This window comes from Pimephales promelas, chromosome 24, assembly GCF_988280905.1.
Source record: "Pimephales promelas chromosome 24, fPimPro1.hap1.1, whole genome shotgun sequence".
Taxonomy (NCBI): Eukaryota; Metazoa; Chordata; class Actinopteri; order Cypriniformes; family Leuciscidae; genus Pimephales; species Pimephales promelas.
In genome coordinates, this window is record NC_142792.1 from 853104 (window position 1) to 872873 (window position 19770).

The 19770-nt window shown below is 39.9% G+C and overlaps 1 protein-coding gene across 1 annotated transcript in view; it reads right to left on the minus strand.

Moving 5' to 3' along the window:
• Positions 1–654: 654 nt before the first annotated feature.
• Positions 655–19770, minus strand: part of LOC120471029 (glutamate receptor ionotropic, kainate 2) — a 32823-nt gene continuing 13707 nt past the window's right edge. Inside the window, exons 5-16 of the mRNA XM_039660780.2 lie at positions 19636–19689; positions 16575–16748; positions 13806–13949; positions 11390–11497; positions 11140–11253; positions 10613–10819; positions 9051–9274; positions 7032–7150; positions 6687–6904; positions 5317–5542; positions 4973–5223; positions 655–3664 (exon numbers count right to left, since the gene is read on the minus strand). Coding sequence (XP_039516714.2) covers positions 3500–3664; positions 4973–5223; positions 5317–5542; positions 6687–6904; positions 7032–7150; positions 9051–9274; positions 10613–10819; positions 11140–11253; positions 11390–11497; positions 13806–13949; positions 16575–16748; positions 19636–19689 — 2004 coding nt within the window. The 3' untranslated portion in view covers positions 655–3499. The remainder of the gene's footprint in view (positions 3665–4972; positions 5224–5316; positions 5543–6686; positions 6905–7031; positions 7151–9050; positions 9275–10612; positions 10820–11139; positions 11254–11389; positions 11498–13805; positions 13950–16574; positions 16749–19635; positions 19690–19770) is intronic.

Here is a 19770-nt window from a genome sequence, read left to right on the forward strand (position 1 = left end):
TATTTATTATTTACTGCTATATATTTTTTCTATTTAATCTTGTTTAAGAGTGAAATTCCTGGTGAAAACTACATTACCCATGATGCTGTGCAAATTGCACTAATCACAGTCGAAAAAAGCAACTACGTCAAAATAGCTCTTTAGCTCCGCCCACTCCCATGAAATCCGAGTCCATCTACCTATACGCTAAATGGGTAGTTATATATTTCTCCATTTTTAATTCGATCATGCTGTTTGCAATGCTTTATGGGATTGTAGTTCTTTCCCTCACTAAAGCCTTTAAGTACTTTTGTCTTTTTGTCTGATTTTCGGAAACATTTTCGCTTCAAATCAAAGTGTTGTGACTCTCCCCGTAACTGGTTCTCTGATGACCTGTCACTCTGATGAGATCCACCAATAGCAAACCACAACCATCCAATCAATTCCCCACGGACAAAATCAAGTCCCGCCCACATTTGTTCTTGTTCCAGAAGCATTTCACTCCTATACACGACACAATAAGAGTGTAAAATTTCCTTTCATACTGACTTTAGTAACAGACAGTCCAGTTGATCTACTAGAATAACTTGATTTACAATTAAAAATGATAAACCGTGAGCACACACACACACACACACATACACACACAGAAAGGGAACGACACGTTCTACACAGTATAATCTCTTTTTTTTATTACAAGATGAGCTTGACCAGTTCTCCACCCGATGCTAATTTGCACATGGTCCAATTCCCTGTAGATTAAACGCGGTTTGGAGAAATCGTAGTGTTTGCTCAGCACACTATTATACAGTAGAGAGACTCGCCGTCAGGTAAAACACAAACATCAGCACACGGAAACAGAAAATATGCTTGGGAATATGCTGTCTGGGTTTGTACCCAGACTGCAACACAGTGTCGTCTCGGATCCGGGCCACATCTGGTACATGTGGATTCTACGCGTATTCAGATGTGAGCCGGATGAGAGCCGGATATGGATCGGATGTGAGCCGGATGTGGGTCAGAAGTGAGCTGGATGTGAGCCGGATATGGATCGGATGTGAGCCGGATGTGGGTCAGATGTGAGCCGAATGTGGGCCGGATGAGAGCCGGATATGGATCAGATGTGAGCCGGATGTGAGCTGGATGTGGGCCGGATGTGGGTCAGATGTGAGCCGGATGAGAGCCGGATGTGGGTCAGATGTGGGCCGGATGTGGGTCAGATGTAGGGCCGGATGAGAGCCGGATGTGGGTCAGATGTGGGCCCGAACTATGTTGCTGTCTGGGATAGAAAAGCTGCTTGCTCTCGGCTAGATGGACGTGTGTGTATGGGGGGGGGGGGGGGTGTCTAATGCGCAGCCGTCCTCTTTAACCTACATATGCATCAGACACAGCAATATAAAGATTTACTACAAAATTTGTCTGTACAAAAACTGCTTTTCTCTTTTTTTCTCGATATAAATCTCCGTTGAATGACAAAGTCGAGTTGCCTGTGACGGACAGAATGGACGCTAGTAGAAAGTTTTCCTAGAAAAGTTGAAGTTTATCTAAACGACAGAACTTTGGTTTGAGTGGTTGATCTTCATGACTCCGAGTGTGAATGCGGCTGCGTCCCAAATGGCCAGGAATGACTTTGCGACCACTAAAAAAGCATGTTCTATAGAGTATGAATGCGATCCTGATGTAGTGCATGTGCCAAGTCGGCATTCACAGTCATAAAGTGTCCATCAGATGCACACTTCAGAATCCCACCGGAAATAGCAGGTCGTACGGGTACTTTCAGCACACATACTGCTTTTCATCCACTATATAGCAGAGAAGTATGTGATTTAGGACGCAGCCTTTAGCACGACATACAACTGACAGACATTGTTTCGTGTATTTTACTGGTGCCTTCAAGTCAGTATTCATGTGGCGTTTCTGTGCGCTCCAACGTCATCCGTCTTCAATCGGGTCATTTTGACCCGAAACTCTTTTTTACAAATTGAGTGTCCAAGACCCCAGGACGTTTGTCGCACTTGAACCACGAATACACACAAGAAAATGAAAAGGATTTGAGGAGTTTTGTGGGTTAAAATTTAAAAGAGTAACAAATGCTTCCCTTGTGGGTCAATTTGAGCCCCTTAGGAATGAATGAAAGTGAGGAATTCTTCAGTACACATAGAAAAACATAAATATGCTCAAAATTCTAAATAAAAATGCTAAAAATGTACCAAAAATCATTTATTTAATGAGTGCACGTGTGTCTGAATGTGCACTGAAGAGAAACTGGCTTTAAATCATGTGTTATTATTATTTTATTTCCACAAGAGGTCAAACACTCACAATGTAAGATTGCTAGAGCTGAATTAAAAGGGTTATGCATGAAATTTGAGTTATTTTGTTTTTAAGTTGGGGAATGGGAAAAAAAAAAATTTCCCCAAAAAATTGCATAAAAAAAATGTAAAAAATATTATCAAAATGAAACAAAATAAGTTTTCTGGACAACAACAAAATATATACTTTTAGGGCTTCGGGTCATTTTGACCCGCAAGGGAAAGATGTGCTACAAAGTGCGAGGAAAAGATGAAGGTTTTAAAAGACATTATTGCGTAAGATAATTTTAATTAAATTAATTTCTGTGTTTAACACATTCTGCCTTCCAGCTTTAGCGGTCTCTTACTCATCATTTTGTTGCATTGATGCAAAAACGCTTCCTGTATTTGTCAGTTTTCGTTCACGCACATCAGATCAGGATCAAGACTTTTGACATCTAACAATTCCATGGAACGTTCTCTCAAGGTTCTATTTTGAGTAACAAACATTCTAAAAACATTGCAGGAAGGCGTCTATGTAACAAAACTAACAAGAACTTTCTCTAAACGTCTAAATGAACGTCTAATAACTAGGGTTGCACCGATATGAACATTTTGGCCGATACCGATAATTCTTTATATTTGAAAGCTGAAGGCTGATAAAATCTAAATCCATATTTTTATTTAACTTTTAAGAGCCTGATTACAAAAACAAAAGTCTCACCATTAAAATCCACATCCCAAACACACAATCATAATGTTATAATGTTCTGTAGCCGATATGACTTTACTGTATTTTCCTTTTTTGAAGTGCAATTCAAATCCATCATGTTGAACCGCGCATCTGAAGCGTCTCAGCTGAAGGAAATATTACATTATTTATCAGATTTAATATATCGGCTACATTTACTTATCCGGCCGATACCCATACATCGTGCGTCCCTACCAATAACAACGTCTAATAAACGTTTGGAGAAGTTCTGGGAGTCTGTCGTCATCCGGCGCTCTTGAAGGCAGCGTTTCTCTCACATCAAAACCGATCCGTTTAACATCTACTTCATTTCACAGCATCCTACATGTCTTTCACAGAGAAAACAGAGATAAGCAACACAGGACGCCGCAGGACAGAGAGAGACCGATCACCGAGTCGCTCGCGTATCCGGATTTCCACAGGAAACATCTTTGTGTCCGTCGTCGGGACGAGAGTTACAGGAGGATCCCGCGGGATCTCAGGCCATGGTCTCTTTCCCCGGGAGCCTCCTGTCGTTAAAGGTGTGCATGTTAATGACCTCTTCTGTTTTGACGATGGCGGGAGGTTGAGGCTTTTGTTTCCGCCGCCGCTGGCATTTCAGAGACACCCTGAGCTCCTCCACCATCGCACTGCAGAACGAGCGCTAGAGAAATCAACATAAGACAGGTGAACACACACACACACACCTGCTCAGGTCATTATTATAGTAAATAATGACTGAAATACTCATTAATGGGGGGACTATTCTTAAATATAATGGCTTTGCATGTAAAAGGTTGTGTATTTAAACATTTGTTGTGTTGACTTCCATCATCAGTTCCTTTTTTATCAAATTAGATTATAGTTCAATTTAAAGTATTAAAATAAATAAATATAAAATGGGCAAATAAACAAATTAATCAATAAAAATTTATGTATTTACAATTTGTGTATTTACCGATAACTGTTTAAAATGTTAAACATGTAAAAACAAAAATAAATAAATGAATAAAGAAATAAACGGGTATATTAATTAATATAAAACAAGTACGGAGGCGTATTGCATTCACTTGAAGAAAAAAAATCTACTCTGTTTTTCTGAATTAACGAGTTAATTTTTCATGGATTTTTTTTGCTCTGTTTTTCTGAGTTAACTCATTAATTCAGAAAAACGGAGCAAAAACTTTTTTTCTCATGAAAAATTAACTCGTTAATTCAGAAAAACAGAGCAAAATCTTTTTTTCTCACGAAAAATTAACTCATTAATTCAGAAAAACAGAGCAAAAAAAAAAATATCCATAAAAATTAACTCATTAATTCAGAAAAACAGAGCAAAATCTTTTTTTCTCATGAAAAATTAACTCATTAATTCAGAAAAACAGAGCAAAAAAATGTTTTCTCATGAAAAATTAACTCGTTAATTCAGAAAAACAGAGCAAAAAAAAAAAAATCCATAAAAATTAACTCATTAATTCAGAAAAACAGAACAAATTTTTTTTTTCTCATGAAAAATTAACTCATTAATTCAGAAAAACAGAGCAAAAACTTTTTTTCTCAAGAAAAATCAACTCGTTAATTCAGAAAAACAGTAGATTTTTTTTCTTCAAGTGAATGCAATACGCCTCCGTAACAAGTACATACACAAACAAATAAATAAAAACAAGAACATAAGGTAAATACACAAATTGATAAAATAATATTTTATGAATGCAAATAAACAAGAAAATAAATAAAATCAATAATTAAATAAATATAAAAAATAGGTAAATACACAAATGAATTCAGCTGTTTGAGCAAGAAGTTCTTCTCTATATCAGTGTCAGTGTTTCTGAACTCCTCCATTGTAGTCTGGAGTTTCTTCCGGGAACGAACACGTCACAATATTCCTCATTATAATAATTCATATGCAGGAAAGGGGCGGGGCCTGGTCGAGTGAGTCAGTAGTGTGTTAAACTGGCTGATGTTTAAGTACCTTCTGAATGTGAGCGTTCTGCCTGGACTTGTAGAGCACCTCGCCGACGGCCACGAACACGGACAGCACGAGCCCGGCGGCCAGAACGATGAAGATTCCCCCGATGTTCTGCACGCCGAGAGCGCTGGCCTCTTTACTCTCCTCCTCGGGACAGCCGTTGCCCCGCCACCACTTCTCCTTCATCATGTGCAGCTTCCCCTCCTCCTGCAGCTGGAGGATCGCGATGGTGATGCGGTCCCGATACGGGGAGCCTGCGGGACAGGGAGAGGAATCAGTCGACGTGTGTGTGTGTGTGATGCGGAGGTGGAGATTCAATCCATCAACCATCTGTGTGTGTGTGTTACCCATGGGAGTTCCCACGCCGTAGGCCTTGGAGTCGATGAGTCCTCCGACCTGCGTGAGGTTGCAGTTGCGCTGCGTGACGAACTCGATGGCCGTCGACTCCATCAGGAAAGCGTAATCCGACGTCAGCACTCGATGGATGCCCTCCTCCACGCTCTTCACGATCACAGACTGACTGCGACTCTTCATGAACTCCCACATCTTATCGTACGTGGAGATCTTGGTTTTCTACCGCAAAGCGCACACAGAGAACTTTACGTTAGCCAGTTAAAGCTGCAGTGTGTGGTGTCTAGCGCATCTAGTGGTGAGATTGCGAACTGCACCCAACAGAAGTTACGGTGGCCGACACAGGAAGTGATGTGGAGAGAGTAGCCAGTTAAACGATGAGGTTTCTTCACAAAGATACATTAATAAGTTAGGTTAGTTCACCCAAAAATGAAAATTCTGTCAGTATTTACTCACCCTCATGTTGTTCCAACCCCGTAAGACCTTCGTTCATCTTCGCAACACAAATTAAGATATTTAAGATATTAAGATCGCTCCTGTATACTAGTCCATAGGCTTCTTGAGGGAATGACTCTTGATGGCCTCGAAAAGTCATTAAAGACATCGTTAAAATAGTCCAAGTGACTACAGGGGCTCAATCTTAACTTTATCAAACGACGAGAACACTTTTGTGCGCAACAAAAATAACGACTTTATTTCAACTATTGGTTTATTTCTCCCTCTGCGCGAGTCAGGTTACTAGTTTAATAGCGTAAGCTTCTGTTATTGTACGTCACACGCATCACACACACATGACCAGCGTCGGCCAATAGTGAGCCTACGTGTGACGTAGCTTTACGCAATCACACTACGTTAACTGACTACAGGCTCATGGAGAAGGAAGTGAATAGTTGTAAATAAAGTTTGTTTTTGCGCACAAAAGTGTTCTCGTCGTTTGATAAAGTTAAGATTGAGCCCCTGTAGTCACTTGGACTATTTTAACGATGTCTTTAATGACTTTTCGAGGCCATCAAGAGTCATTCCCTCAAGAAGCCTATGGACTGTATGCAGGAGCGATCTTAATATCTTAAATATCTTAATTTGTGTTGCGAAGATGAACGAAGGTCTTACGGGGTTGGAGTTATTTTTGGGTGAACTAACCCTTTAATTATTCAGTAAAACGGCGAATATTATTGTGACTTGTTCATCATCGTGTCAGTGTTTTACTCGCTGACTTTAGCAGCTTCTGATCATGAAGAACAACACAGTGACCAAACGCGTTTGTCCGCTCAGGAGCGTCGAAACAACGATCTCTGATATTCTGCATTTGGACTGCAGTGCCGATCTCGACCACTAGCTGTCTTTGGTGCAGGACTGAATGCAGTACCTTGAAGAAGGTCATGGTGGCGCCGTCCTCCACCAGGCCGTACAGGATCTTGGTCTGCTTGGCCAGATCGTCCGCCGAGTCGATGGGCGACTCCATTCGCTCCACCGTCAGGAACGCCGCCAGATTCGCCGTGTACGAGGAGATGATGATCAGCGTGAAGAACCACCAGATCCCTCCCACGATCCTGGTGGACAGAGCCTTCGGCATGAGCTCCGATCCTGAGGAGAGACCACAGTGAGTGTGTGTGTGTGTGTGTGTGTGAGAGCCTTCGGCATGAGCTCCGATCTTAAAGAGAGACCACAGTGAGTGTGTGTGTGTGCGAGTGTGTGTGTGTTCACAGCTCACCCTGACGCATGAGAGCTCCGACACCAAACCAGAAGCTGTTGAGGAGAGTGAAGTTGTTCTCCACCACGTCCGAGTCGGGATTGCAGGGATGAGGATTATACCACTCGTACGGACTGAACCTGCGCGAGAACACACACTCACGCGTTTACTGTCACCACACACACACACTCACTCACTCACGCCTTTACTGTCACGTGTCACCACACACACACACACACACACTCACACGTTTACTGTCACAGCACACACTCAGTCACCGCACACTCACACACACACATTACTGTAACAAACTCACACACACGGATGCAAGCATTTACTGTCACAGCACACACACATTAACACACTGACAGCAAACATTAATATTTCAGACACACAGTTGTTTATGCACTGCTCAGTTTCGAGCTCTATAACAGAAAACATCAAACACACATTTAAGTGTTTATTTTACGGCACTTCTGTTTTTTGTGTGTGTAGATTTTAGATTTAAAGGCGGCGAGTTTGATCATGACGTCACCAGTGAACACACACATCTAACACTCACATGCTCTGCTCAGACTCTCCTTATATCAGCTGTGTGTGTGTGTGTGTTTGTACTGTATATGAACACTGAGTGGTTCAGTCAGAAAAGTGTTGAGGTTAAAATAGGACATTACAGTTTTTTCCAATTGCTAACACACTAAAATGACATGCACAGCACACTTCTTTAAACAGACACACAGAGAGCAAATCTTCTTCACATTTTCTGCTTTACACACATTTTGCATTTCAAAATGCCACTTTTTAAATGCACTGAGCACAGTTCTCTGCATAAGACACGACAATCTGACATAAAGTCAAAACACTACCATTCAAAATGACACTACATGAGCTAATTGGCCAATTACATGTGCCATCTGGCCATTGTGAACACTTCAATCAGGATGTAAGCACTATAAAAACTATAAAAATTATTTTTCTTGCCGCTTTTTTTTACTGTAATATATTTTCTGGAAGTTTCTTTTTCAGTTTACTGTTTTTTTTTTGTAAGTATTTTTTTTCAGTCCCATGTAAATATTTCTGCTGTGCATACGTTGCACTGACTTTTTTACTGTAGTAATAAAATACATTACTGTAAAATGAAGTTTCAACAGCATGTGTGTGTCTGCAAATATTTCTGTGCAGGTGAACAATCTGATACATATTTTAGTATAATGGCACAGCATCCTAAAGATAAGAGTGCTTTTCATTATGCCCAACAGTGTGTAGTTGTTTAGGCAAAAATCTGGTCATATGAATGAAGTGTGTGCCATTTCATGCAAAAGTTGTGTAGTTTCGGTTGCAGTGCTTCATTTTGCAGGATATATGAGGTATTTTGCAGTTTGGGTGTGTGGTTTTGTGGTTTTGATAAAACCAGACTAGTTTGCAAAATTGTGTGTTAGCAATTGGAAAAAACTGTAATATATCATATAATATCTTTTTTTCTTCTAAGTGACTCTTTCTATAGGATGCATCAGAATATAAAATAACTCCAGTTCTCGGTGTGTGTGTGTGTGTGTGTGCAGGTTCAGGAACATCTATGTGTGTTTAGAGGTAATTCAGGGCTTTTCTAATCAATAAAGCAGTTGAAAAGTCAATATTGCAATTATAGAGCAGAGCAAACATGAGCGGGAAGCTGTCGACATCACATCATTCTGCACAAATACAGCTGGAATCATCCAGAACTTACCCAGAATGCCTCACAAACACACTGTGCATATTCCAAACTAACTTAGGTGACAGTCGTGGCTCTGCATTGGTCTCGTCTCGCCAGTAACACTAAACGCCGGCGCTGAGCGGCTGCTGGAAATCATGTGCTTTGATGCCATCCAAATCTCACGGGTTATTTCTAATTACATTTCAGACACGAACGGCCCGGTTTCCCGAGACTGAAGATGCATGAGGATGAAGACGGTCACACACACACACACACACACACACACACACACACACACACACACACACACACACACACACACAAACTAGCGCGAGGTCACATGTTACCTGGCTATGACAAACAGCACACAACTGACACCCAAGCAAGCCAGCAGAATATACATCCAGATATCAGGGGACAGGGGGTTGAGGAAGGAGAACACGCCGGGGTTGGTGCCGTTGGGTTTGCGGTAGAGGATGCTGATTCCCAGAGTCATGAAGGGTTTGGAGAAGTCAATCACCTTCTCTCGCACGTACGTGATGGTCAGCGGCGCCACGGCCAGGTCTGCTTTCTGTCAATCACCAACACGACACACCAATGACACTTCTCTAGCAGCAACAACCACTGAAGCTTCAGAACCAAACAAAAGATTCAAATGAATCACCGAGGCTCCGTTTATTTGATAAAAACTAAACAAAAATACAGGAAAACAGTGAAATATTATTATAATGTAAATCGGGCGTATTGCATTTACTTGAAGAAAAAAAAATGTACTCTGTTTTTCTGAATTAATGAGTTAATTTTTCATGAGAAAAAAAATGTTGCTCTGTTTTTCTGAATTAATGAGTTAATTTTTCATGGAATTTTTTTTTGCTCTGTTTTTCTGAATTAACTCGTTAATTCAGAAAAACAGAGCAAAAACTTTTTTTTCTCATGAAAAATGAACTCATTAATTCAGAAAAAACAGAGTAAAAAAAATTTTCTCATGAAAAATTAACTCATTAATTCAGAAAAACAAAGCAAATTTTTTTTCTCATGAAAAATTAACTCGTTAATTCAGAAAAACTGAATAAAAAAAAAACTGAATTTTTTTCTTCAAGTGAATGCAATACGCCTCCGTAGTTCTCTGTGTGAATATACAGTAACGTGTACTTTATTCCTGAATTTATCATCATTACTCCAGTCTTCAGTGTCACATGACCCTTCAGAAATCACTCTAATATGAGGATCTGATGATCAACACACAGTTATGATTATGAACAGTGTTGGAAACGGTTATAAAAAATATATTTCACATTCTAATAATATTTTAAGTTTATGCAGAGACTTATTTTAAACGATGGCCAAATGGCTTGATTTCTCTGATAGGTGGATACCTCATAGGCGCTGTTCTGGATTAATGGGAGTGGCTTATGGAGCTGTGCAATGTGGTGCATTGTGGGAGTTGTTGTCTTTCATATAAATGTGCCCTAAAATTACTTTGTCTTTTCTCGGTCAAGAAGGCACCAAATACAAAATTTATTTTTACTACATGGCCTACTTTCAATAAAGAGTAATGCTCCCTTAAGATATTAATAATAACATTAATAATAATAATAATAATAAAATATATATAAAAAGCATTAATTATGAATATACAAAATATATAAAATTTATATATAAATATATATAAAATTTTTGATGATGATAATGCTGTTTAAGTTAAAGTGAATATATATATATATTTCTTCTTCTTTTTTGATGATAATGCTGTTTAAGTTAAAGTGAATATATATATATATATATATATATATATATATATATATATTTCTTCTTCTTTTTTGATGATAATGCTGTTTAAGTCAGTGTTATTTAAAAACAATAAAAATCTTACTAAAAACTTTTGACTGGTAGTGTGTGTGTGACTCACGTGGTCGATGAGCTCGCGGATCATGCCGTTCCACTGGCCCGTGTTCTCCTCGAAGGCGCCGTACTTGCCGTCCTCCACCAGCCGGATCTCGTAGCGGAAGCCCAGGATCGCCGCTAGCTCGCGCAGCAGATCCACACAGAAGCCCTCGAAGCGGTCGTTACCGTACAGCGGCTTATCCGACTTCTTGAACATCACGTACGGCTCCTCCTGAACACACACACACACACACACACGCATCGAGTTCATTAGTTACGCGATTAGCAGAACTGTGTTTACAGTGAGTCAAAATCAAAAGCAGGAAAATAGTTCATGCAAAAATTAGATTTAGGTAATTTAGGTCCATTTTTTCGGTTAATTTTGTCTACAAATGTTAAATATTCCTCATAATATCACACATATTGTATGTGGACAACAGCGTGTACAGAAAATCAGAAAACCATGTACATTTCTTTTGAACAAATGAATAATAAGATTAAAATAGATAAATGAATGTGGCTGAGAGAGAGTGTGTGTGTGTGTGTGTTTACCAGTATGGTGGACACGCGCAGTGATTTGTTGGCGAGCGAGTCTGTGATGTTGGTGATTTTACTCTTGTGATTCTCTGTCATGTTCAGTCCACGCGGAGGGTCCCACGTCCCGATCTGTGCAACACACACACACACCAATATATGAATTCACTTATATATTATCACAAAAAAACTACTTACACACACACACACAAATTCACTCATATATTATCACAAAAAACCACTCTCTCTCTCTCACACACACACACACCTTCTCGAGGCCGTTCTCTTTGAGACTGATCACGTCCAGGTCGAAGTCGGTCCTCAAGCCGTTGGTTTTGTTGAAGAGGATTCGCCCCGTCAGTCCGTCCCATGATGCCTGACGAGATATCAGGGATATATAAATATTTATAAATTAATAATATTTCACAATTTAACTCATTAAATAAATAAATAATTTATATTTCTGTTTATTTTAGTATAGTGCTTTGGATGTCAGAAAAGAGCATTACAAATCAAATGTATTATTATTATTCACGTACAGTAGAGGCTTTATATCAGAATGTGTTCATTTCTCTCTGTATGAATCTTATTGGGTTTTATTGGCAGTGTTTTCTCTCTCTCTCTCTCTCTCTCTGTGTGTGTGTGTGTGTGAGACGCATTGTTCCTCAGGATGATGTTTGACTGCAAACACTGCAGGTTCAGTGCGTCATTTCCACAAATTACCAGCTATGAGTCCAAAGATCTGAGGAACACACAGAAGACTCTCCATCTGAACATTACTGCGCAGAACACACACACACACACACCTGCAGTCAAAGACAAAGAGTGAATTATGTCTGAGATAATGACACACACACACACACAAACACACACAGAGAAAACAATCACTTTTATCAGATCAAACTGATTTATATAAATCAGGCAAATTTGTTTTTTATTCTAATATTCTAATATTTATATTTTATTTCAGCTAAAAATAATTCTTTTTAGTATTATTTACATTTTACATACTATTATAGTTTTAATTTTTTTATTAGACCTTTTTCATATTTTGTTTTTATTTTTTTGTGATTTCTATTATTTTTGTGTATTAATATTTTAATTTAAGTTGATTTTAATTTGAATTTAGTTTCATCAAGGCATCAACTAGTTTGGGTTTAATCTAATATTCATATAAATGTTCCACTGTAAGAGCTGAATATGGTGTTTCTCACTCATCTCTGTTCATGATTTCTCATCTGATAATTAACAGCTCTGTGTAACGACACTAATATGTGGTTTAGGTCGTATCTGAGCGGAAGACAGCAATGTGTTAGGGTAAATGGGGTGAGGTCAACTATGCAAGCCAATAATATGGGAGTACCGCAAGGGTCTGTACTTGCCCCATTGTTGTTTACCATGTATATAAATGACCTACCAAAATGCTGTCCAGGCATAAACTGTCAGATGTATGCGGATGACACTGTGGTCCATGTTTCCGCTAAAACATCTAGTCTGGCAGGTGAACACCTGACAAAAGCATTAATTAATATTTCTAAATGGCTTGAGTCATCCCATTTATCCTTTAATGTTAAGAAAACAGTCTCTATGTGTTTCTCCATACGAAATAGACCTTTAAGTGATATATTTGAGGTTCAGATAAAAAAAGAAGTAATAGAAGTAGTTAACGAAGTCAAGTACCTTGGGATAATTCTAGATAACAATTTAAAATTTGACAATCATGTTAAGTACATATGTAAAAAGGTCAAACCAAATATAAACTGTTTTCGATTTATAAGAAGAGATCTGTCTTGTCACACTGCAAAACTCTACATGCATGCGATGATATTCTCACATTTATCATATTGCATTACATCATGGTCACAAGCATCCCCATCCAAACTAAAACCTATTTTCTCCATTTACAAACAGACAATAAAAATTATGGACCGGAAACCTATGAAGTGGCATCATTGTGATGTTTTAACAAAGCATCAGCTTATGGGCTTTGACAGTTTTATTGATTTTAATTATATCAAATTGGTCTATAAATGTTTAAATAATCATGTTTCACCAATGTTCTCTGAATTAGTAAGCAGACGGCAAAGTTCTCAGAGGGCGAACACAAGGGCCACTGTCAGAGGTGACTGTCTAGTTCCAAAGTGTAAGACCTCTTTTGGTCAGTCTGCTTTCTCTGTAAAGGGGCCAAAACCCTGGAATGCTTTGCCCACTAATTTAAAACTAGAGACAGATGGAAATGCTTTTAACAGAGGACTGAAACAATGGCTGAAAACTAAACAACAGTGCTCACATGTATAGTCTATTACTAATACTTTCTGATTCTGATACTTGCTGTTTTTATTTTTTGTTTACTTATTTATTTATTTATTTCTTCTTTTTTTTTTCTTCCCCTTGTAACTGTATTTTATTTTATTTTCAAAAGCCTTCCGTGGACAGGTGTTGAAAATTAGCATGTATGCTATAATCACTAAAAAACAAATGCATATGGCTCGTCCAATGTAATTGTATGTCCATGTCAAATAAAGATATAAAAAAAAAAAAAAAAAAAATATACGTATAGATCTCTGAACTCGCTGAGATGTTTAATGAAGCTCATGGATCTTCTATATGCAAATATATATAAATATTTGCACTGCCACTTTAAGAGCAGTATATGCTAATGATGTGTGTGTGTGTGTGTGTACCTCTTTGATGAGGCTGATGAATCTCCCGCCGAAGCGCCAGGGTTTGTGTCTGTTACACTGAAGAGAACTGACCGTGATCTGAGACGACTGCTGGACGGCCACAGCGACAACGTGAACCGCATCGTACATGAGCGCAGCGTCCGTCTGCACACACACACACACACACACACACACACACACACACACACACACACACACACACACACACAGGTTTGGTTAGCTATACTTGTGAGGACATTCCATGAGTGTAATGGTCTTTATACTGTACAAACTGTATCTTCCGTTCCCCTACACTAACCCTACCCATCTCACACACACGCACGCACACACACACTCTAACCCAACCCCTAACCAAACCCATCACACACACACATACACGCAACCACTCGTCCCAATTAGTGTGAGATCCTTAAGGCTCATAAATAGATCCCATGACTGACAATTTAAACACACACACTGTTACCAAGAGGATGCTCCTCTCATTACTGCTCTTCTGGATAATGTGTGTGAGTTTGAGTGTGTGCGTGAGAGAGAGAGTGAGTGAGTGAGTGAGCTTGAGTGGGTGTGTGTTTGTAAGTGTATGTGTGTGTGTGTGTGTGTGTCTAATGATGGCTTCCAGCTCAGACAGAAGAATTGGAGACGATCCTACAGTGTTTTCAGTCTCTGCATGTGTGTGACGTGTTGAAATCAGCCGTGTGAGTGTGTGTGTGTGTTGAGCTGTGCTCTGATAGACTACAGGATGATGATGAGCTCTTCATTACTACAGTGTTTAATTAGAACCAATCACAGGACTGAAATCACCAGGGAAACCCTTGTCCCATCACAGGCCTCCTGCTGTACCCTAGCAACAAAGATTCACCACACCAGCAACGGTTTCCATGGCAACTCACTGGCAGCAACGGTTGTCAAGATGATAGAGAGAGAGAGGGGGGGGGGTTCTCTCTCTCTCTCTCTCTATTGACTTTCAGTTTGATGGTATGTGATATTTTATATCTTTTTTACTGTATAAACAAAAAATCAACACTCACACACCCACACACTCACAAACAGATACACATTCTCTCACACACACACACACACACACACACACACACACACGCACACACTCTCACACATCCTCACCCACACACACACACACTCTGTCTGACACATGCACAAATAAACACACAGACACTCTCTCTATTTCACAAACACACACGCATAGTTAAAGTTTTAACTTCTCAAAAATTCTCAAATCAGGTTTAGCTCGTCTTCATGAAGGGTGTGTTTTTAAAAGTTGCCAGATTTTGTTTTTCTCTTGGAGCCGAACAGGCGCGGCGTTACCGACGAAGAGCGTCTCTACGGCAGCAGCGTTCCAACGAAGAGCGTCTCCATGGCAACAGCGTTCCGATGAAGAGCGTCTCCATGGCAACAGCGTTCCAATGAAGAGCTTCTCCATGGCAACAGCGTTCCGATGAAGAGCGTCTCCATGGCAACAGCAACAGGATCAGAACAGGAGAACCGGCACTGTTAACCCTGTAAAGCTTTCTTTGTTTTTAAATGCAGCCGTTTATTAAATACTTTTAGGAAATCTAAAAATTAAGTTTGCATGTGTTTTTTGTTGAGCATCATATTTGATACATCAGGCGTTTATGGCTCATATAGTCTGATATAGTGAGAATATGATGGAAAATCTACATTTTATTCAGAGGCCCAAAGTTAGCAAAAATATGCAAATAGAAGATACTGACATCAAATGCATATAAATATGAATCGTCACTCTACGTACATCTGCCAATAATGTCTTATTAAGATGATATTTAAATTAGTGCAGGGCAACGATTAATCACAACTGTAGTAAAAGTTTGTGTTTACATATATATATATGTGTGTGTGTGTGTGTGTGTGTGCAGTGTATAACTATTTTGTATGTATAACTACACACACATGCGTATATATATTTAAGAAAAAAATTATATTTAAAAAAATTATATTTATACAATATAAATTATGTATATATATATATATATATATATACAGTATATATATATATATATATATATATATACACACAATATACACGTGTGTGTGTATTTATATATACAAAATAGTTATAAAACACAGCACACACACATAGGTTATGTAAACACTTTTATTATGGATGTGATTGATCGTTGCACTAATTTAAATGCTTTCTGATTAAAACTCAAAGAAGCTTTAGAGCCGCATGCATCAGATATAACACAGCAGGCTTTATAGGGTTAACTCATTATTATAAACTCGCATCTGATATCAAATCACCGGCTTCATCTCTTTGTCTTTAAATGACAGACAACAAACTGCAGATGAACTTTCCTCCCGCCGACGAGTCCCATTATCCGAGAGTCTGATTAAATCTGAAGAGCAGATTCACTCAGTCATAAACATCCGTAACGCTAATGAAGCGTTTCATCAGCTCACGTCTCCACACACACACACACGCACTCACGTCTCCACACTTACAGCGCTTATTTATTATGAAGCCCAATCCTCTATCTACTCATGTTAATAATAGTTCAGCTGATGATTTACTGCAGATCTGAGCCGAGTTTGAGAGCATTTCTCTGTGGGATTTTCCAGATCGAAGAAACTGGAAGACGGTTAATATTCCCAAACACAGTAAACTTGTGTATATGTGAGTATATATGAAACTGCTGACACACACACACATACTCACTCACTCACTCACACTCACTCACTCTCACTCACTCTCTCACTCACTCACAAACACACACACACACACTCACTCACCGTCATGAACCCGTCCAGCAGGCCTGAGTCTGGTTTGGGCGGCGCCTGTAGTCTCTCCATGCTCCACTTCTCGATGATGGACGAAACCTGTTGACTCTCGGTGTTCAGGATCCGGAAACCCGTCATGTTCACTCCACTGAACCGATACGGCTCCATATCCAGAGCAAACAGATCCTGTGGAGTCACACACACACACTTATGATCAACAGTGTTATTATCCTTAACTACAACTGAAACTACCCAAAAATGTTCTTTTTTTATTTTCTACTAACTTTCGGCACTTGCTGTGTGAACACACACATAAATCAGGGTCATGATGTGAACAGGTTTAATGGTCCTGTAACAATATTCACACTGGTGCTCCTCGCGGCCAGAAACGGCGCACTGGAAATGAAGCGCGAGTTTCCTCTAGTGGACGCGTTTGGAACTGCAGCTGAACAGCATCTCACTGGAAGATCATTCACTGAGATACGGCTCGCATTCACAAAAAACATATTTCATATAAAAATTGAAAATAGTATTTTTGTGGATTTTTCATAACAATAAATGTTTCTGACTTCAGGAATAATCTGCAAGTGTCGTGTTTGAGTAGAGATCTTCAGTCTGTCCTCTAAAACGTTCCAGATTCACCAGTTTCAGTCGTAATGCTCAAAATGTGAATAAATGGATTATAAATACAGCGTACATATACTGTAGTGTCATAAAATACCATAAAAATAGTAAATATTAAATAAAAAACATTATCGAACTAAAATATAGTACATTCGTTTCATTTTTGACCGACACGTGAAGAGCACCAGACGGTTAACAACATTTCTGTTCATTGAAACTAAGCTGAAATAAAATCAATATAAATATTAAAGGGACAACACACACGAAATGAAAAAGCTTCCACATAAAGCTGACTGAGGATGTGATCTCTCACACACACACACACACACCGTGAGTGAATCAAAGCCTGTCGTTTCAGACGAGCCTCTGGAGTCACGGGAGGATCTCAGATCAAACCTCCACAGCGCTCCGAGTCTGAGACGAGTTCAGCGTTCCTCTTTCACACTCTCCAGCAAAGACTCGAGCGCTTTTACTCTCCGCACACACTCTTATCAAAGCAGACGAGACTCAAACACACCCGAGTGACAGATGCGACTTCAAGAAGAGTCCAAATTACACCGTTTAGCTTCAAAATGAAGCTTTCAAACATTCCAAAACAAAAAAACTGTGTGTGTGTGAGAGTTTGTGTGTGAGTGAATGAGTGAGTGTGTGTGTGTGTGTGTGTGTGTGTGTGAGAGTACATATGAGTGAGTGAGTGAGTGAGTTAGTGTGTGTGTGTGAGTGAGTCAGTGAATGAGTTAGTGTGTGTGTGAGTGAGTGAGTCAGTGAGTGATTGAGTGAGTGAGCGAGTGTGTGTGTGTGTGTGAGTGAGTGAGTCAGTGAGTGAGTGAGTGAGGGAGTCAGTGAGTGAGTGAGTGAGGGAGTCAGTGAGTGAGTGAGTGAGTCAGTGAGTGAGTCAGTGAGTGAGTGAGTAAGTCAGTGAGTGAGTCAGTGAGTGAGTGAGTCAGTGAATGAGTGAGTCAGTGAGTGAGTGAGTCAGTGAGTGAGTGAGTCAGTCAGTGAGTGAGTCAGTGAGTGAGGGAGTCAGTGAGTGAGTGAGTTAGGGAGTCAGTGAGTGAGTGAGTTAGGGAGTCAGTGAGTGAGTCAGTGAGTGAGTCAGTGAGTGAGTGAGTCAGTGAGTGAGTGAGTCAGTGAGTGAGTCAGTGAGTGAGTGAGTGAGTGAGTGAGTGAGTCAGTGAATGAGTGAGTCAGTGAATGAGTGAGTCAGTGAGTGAGTGAGTGAGTCAGTGAGTGAGTCAGTGAATGAGTGAGTCAGTGAGTGAGTGAGTCAGTGAGTGAGTCAGTGAGTGAGTGAGTGAGTCAGTGAGTGAGTCAGTGAATGAGTGAGTCAGTGAGTGAGTGAGTGAGTCAGTGAGTGAGTCAGTGAATGAGTGAGTCAGTGAGTGAGTGAGTGAGTCAGTGAGTGAGTGAGTGAGTCAGTGAGTGAGTGAGTCAGTGAGTGAGTGAGTCAGTGAGTGAGTCAGTGAGTGAGTGAGTGAGTCAGTGAGTGAGTCAGTGAATGAGTGAGTCAGTGAGTGAGTGAGTGAGTCAGTGAGTGAGTCAGTGAATGAGTGAGTCAGTGAGTGAGTGAGTGAGTCAGTGAGTGAGTGAGTGAGTCAGTGAGTGAGTGAGTCAGTGAGTGAGTGAGTCAGTGAGTGAGTGAGTGAGTCAGTGAGTGAGTGAGTCAGTGAGTGAGTGAGTCAGTGAGTGAGTGAGTCAGTCAGTGAGTGAGTCAGTGAGTGAGTGAGTCAGTGAATGAGTGAGTCAGTGAGTGAGTCAGTGAGTGAGTGAGTCAGTGAGTGAGTCAGTGGGTGCTTCTCAATATCCCTCCTCGTCTCCTCGCTCCTCCGTCCTCCCTCCTATGACCCGGAAACCGATCGAGCTCAGCCATCTTGAAGGACATCTCAATTCTCTAATTGCACCGTGAGGAGTCGAGGATCGAGGAGATAGGAGGCTTCCTGAGGAGTCATAAGCGAGGATACACAGGTGCATCCTACGCGGAACTGTTATATTGACTAAACGTGACGCACGTGTCAATTCTCCTCCCACTTTACATCGGTCACAATCATTTTAATTTATACTTTACCTTTGCAGTTTATATAAACCACACATCTCAGATATTTCAACAGTATAGCCTATCTTTATTATTATTTATTATGAATTTATTAAATAACCAAACTTCAACATCATAAGGGCAGATCCTTTTAGCGCTGCTGATGACACTGTGGAGTGACGCTCGACTGATCAAGTATTCCAATGGATATAAAAAAGCTTTTATTCGATTCCTCTGTCCTCCTTTCCTTTCCTCGCTTCCTTCCCTCACGTCCTACAGGGGGTGGAGCTGAGACGCAAGGAAAGGAAACAAGGAAAGGAAACGAGGATGCACAAATAAAAAATGAGAAGCACCCAGTGAGTGAGTGAGTGAGTGAGTCAGTGAGTGAGTGAGTGAGTCTGTGTGTGTGAGTCTCACCAGAGTTGTAAAGATGTAATGATAGTATTCTGTCACCATCCCCATTGAAAGAGCCTGTGTGAAATAAAAGAACACAAACATGAATAGGTCATATTTCAACAAATACAAAACAAAACAGAAAATTACATTTTACAG